A 1,202-nucleotide genomic window follows, 5' to 3' on the forward strand; every position below is an offset into this window, starting at 1 on the left:
GTTGTATCACCCATTTGAATGGTTTCAATTGTTTCTGGATATTCTGGACTATATGTAATGTGATTCATACCTAAATTTGCATCCCGTGCTGAAGTTTCTTTAGGGGGTGTAGGTGTAACACTAGCATGACCATAAGGTTGATTTCGTGCATGTCCTTCATGTTCATGTTCTTTTCGTTTTTCTAAGACTGGTTCAATGTTATCACGTTGTATACAAGTAAATGAAGATAATTTATTGTATTCATTTTCCTGGAATAATCTAGAAAAATAATTACAAAAAAATTGGTGTTTTGTTTTATTTTTGCATTCTGAATGAGCCTGCTTATATATACTAATATATTTTTCTATGAATTTGTAATAATATTCATCACATGGCCGTTGGTTATCACGAGTATCATTTTCAATATTTTGAAAATCCTTAGAATAATTAAACAGCAACTTATGCGTTTCATATTTATCAAGATCATATATGTTATAGTCATGATAAGAACACACCACAATCATTTCTGTATTATTATTTAGCTCTCCATAAATCATCCTAATAATTTGTTTGAAGATTCTCTTATCATATTTTAAAGAATTTATTTTATCACCTAACCAATAATACAAATACCGACAAAGTTCTTCGTTAAAAACTTCTGTGTCCTTTCTTTTTTCATTATATATATAACAAAGAGCACTAACAATTTTTTCAAAAAAAACTAGAAGTTTTTTATATTCATCACTTTTATTTAATTCGCGCTTTATGTTTTTGGAAAATTCAAGACCTTCACATCCTTTTATTCCTTTTTCAAAATTATTGTAATGGGTTTTTTGATGTATACTTATTTATTATTTTCTTCCTGTGATAAAATAAAAATTATATATACAATGTATAGAGAAATATAAAAAATATGGTAGTTTATAATATAAAGTATAGGAAATTCCTTATCCTAATATATAAGTATAACAGACAACATAAAACAGCTATATACCGTTAAACGTTTAGCCATTATTATGCTAGGATATCAATTTAATATATAAATTTCGTACAAAATAAAAAAAAAAATCTATATATTTGTGAATAAGCTAAAAAAAATAATATTAATACATTTTGTAGATATTATAAATATTTTAAATTATAATGAGTTTTATGGATTATAATAAATTCTACAGAATAATAAAGAATAATATAAAACAACATTTTTTCTTGATTATTAATGC

At 24.5% G+C, this 1,202-nt stretch overlaps 1 protein-coding gene across 1 annotated transcript; it reads right to left on the reverse strand.

The window, feature by feature from the left end:
• Positions 1–121: 121 nt before the first annotated feature.
• On the reverse strand, positions 122–784 carry PCYB_006940 (hypothetical protein; the record flags this gene model as incomplete). The annotated part of the gene is made up of 1 exon (XM_004228115.1): positions 122–784. A coding segment is annotated over one exon (660 nt), but the record flags the coding sequence as incomplete, so codon positions are not given.
• Between the last annotated feature and the right edge of the window lie 418 nt (positions 785–1,202).

The sequence above is a fragment of the Plasmodium cynomolgi genome (genome assembly GCF_000321355.1).
Source record: "Plasmodium cynomolgi strain B DNA, scaffold: 1135, whole genome shotgun sequence".
Taxonomy (NCBI): domain Eukaryota; phylum Apicomplexa; class Aconoidasida; order Haemosporida; family Plasmodiidae; genus Plasmodium; species Plasmodium cynomolgi.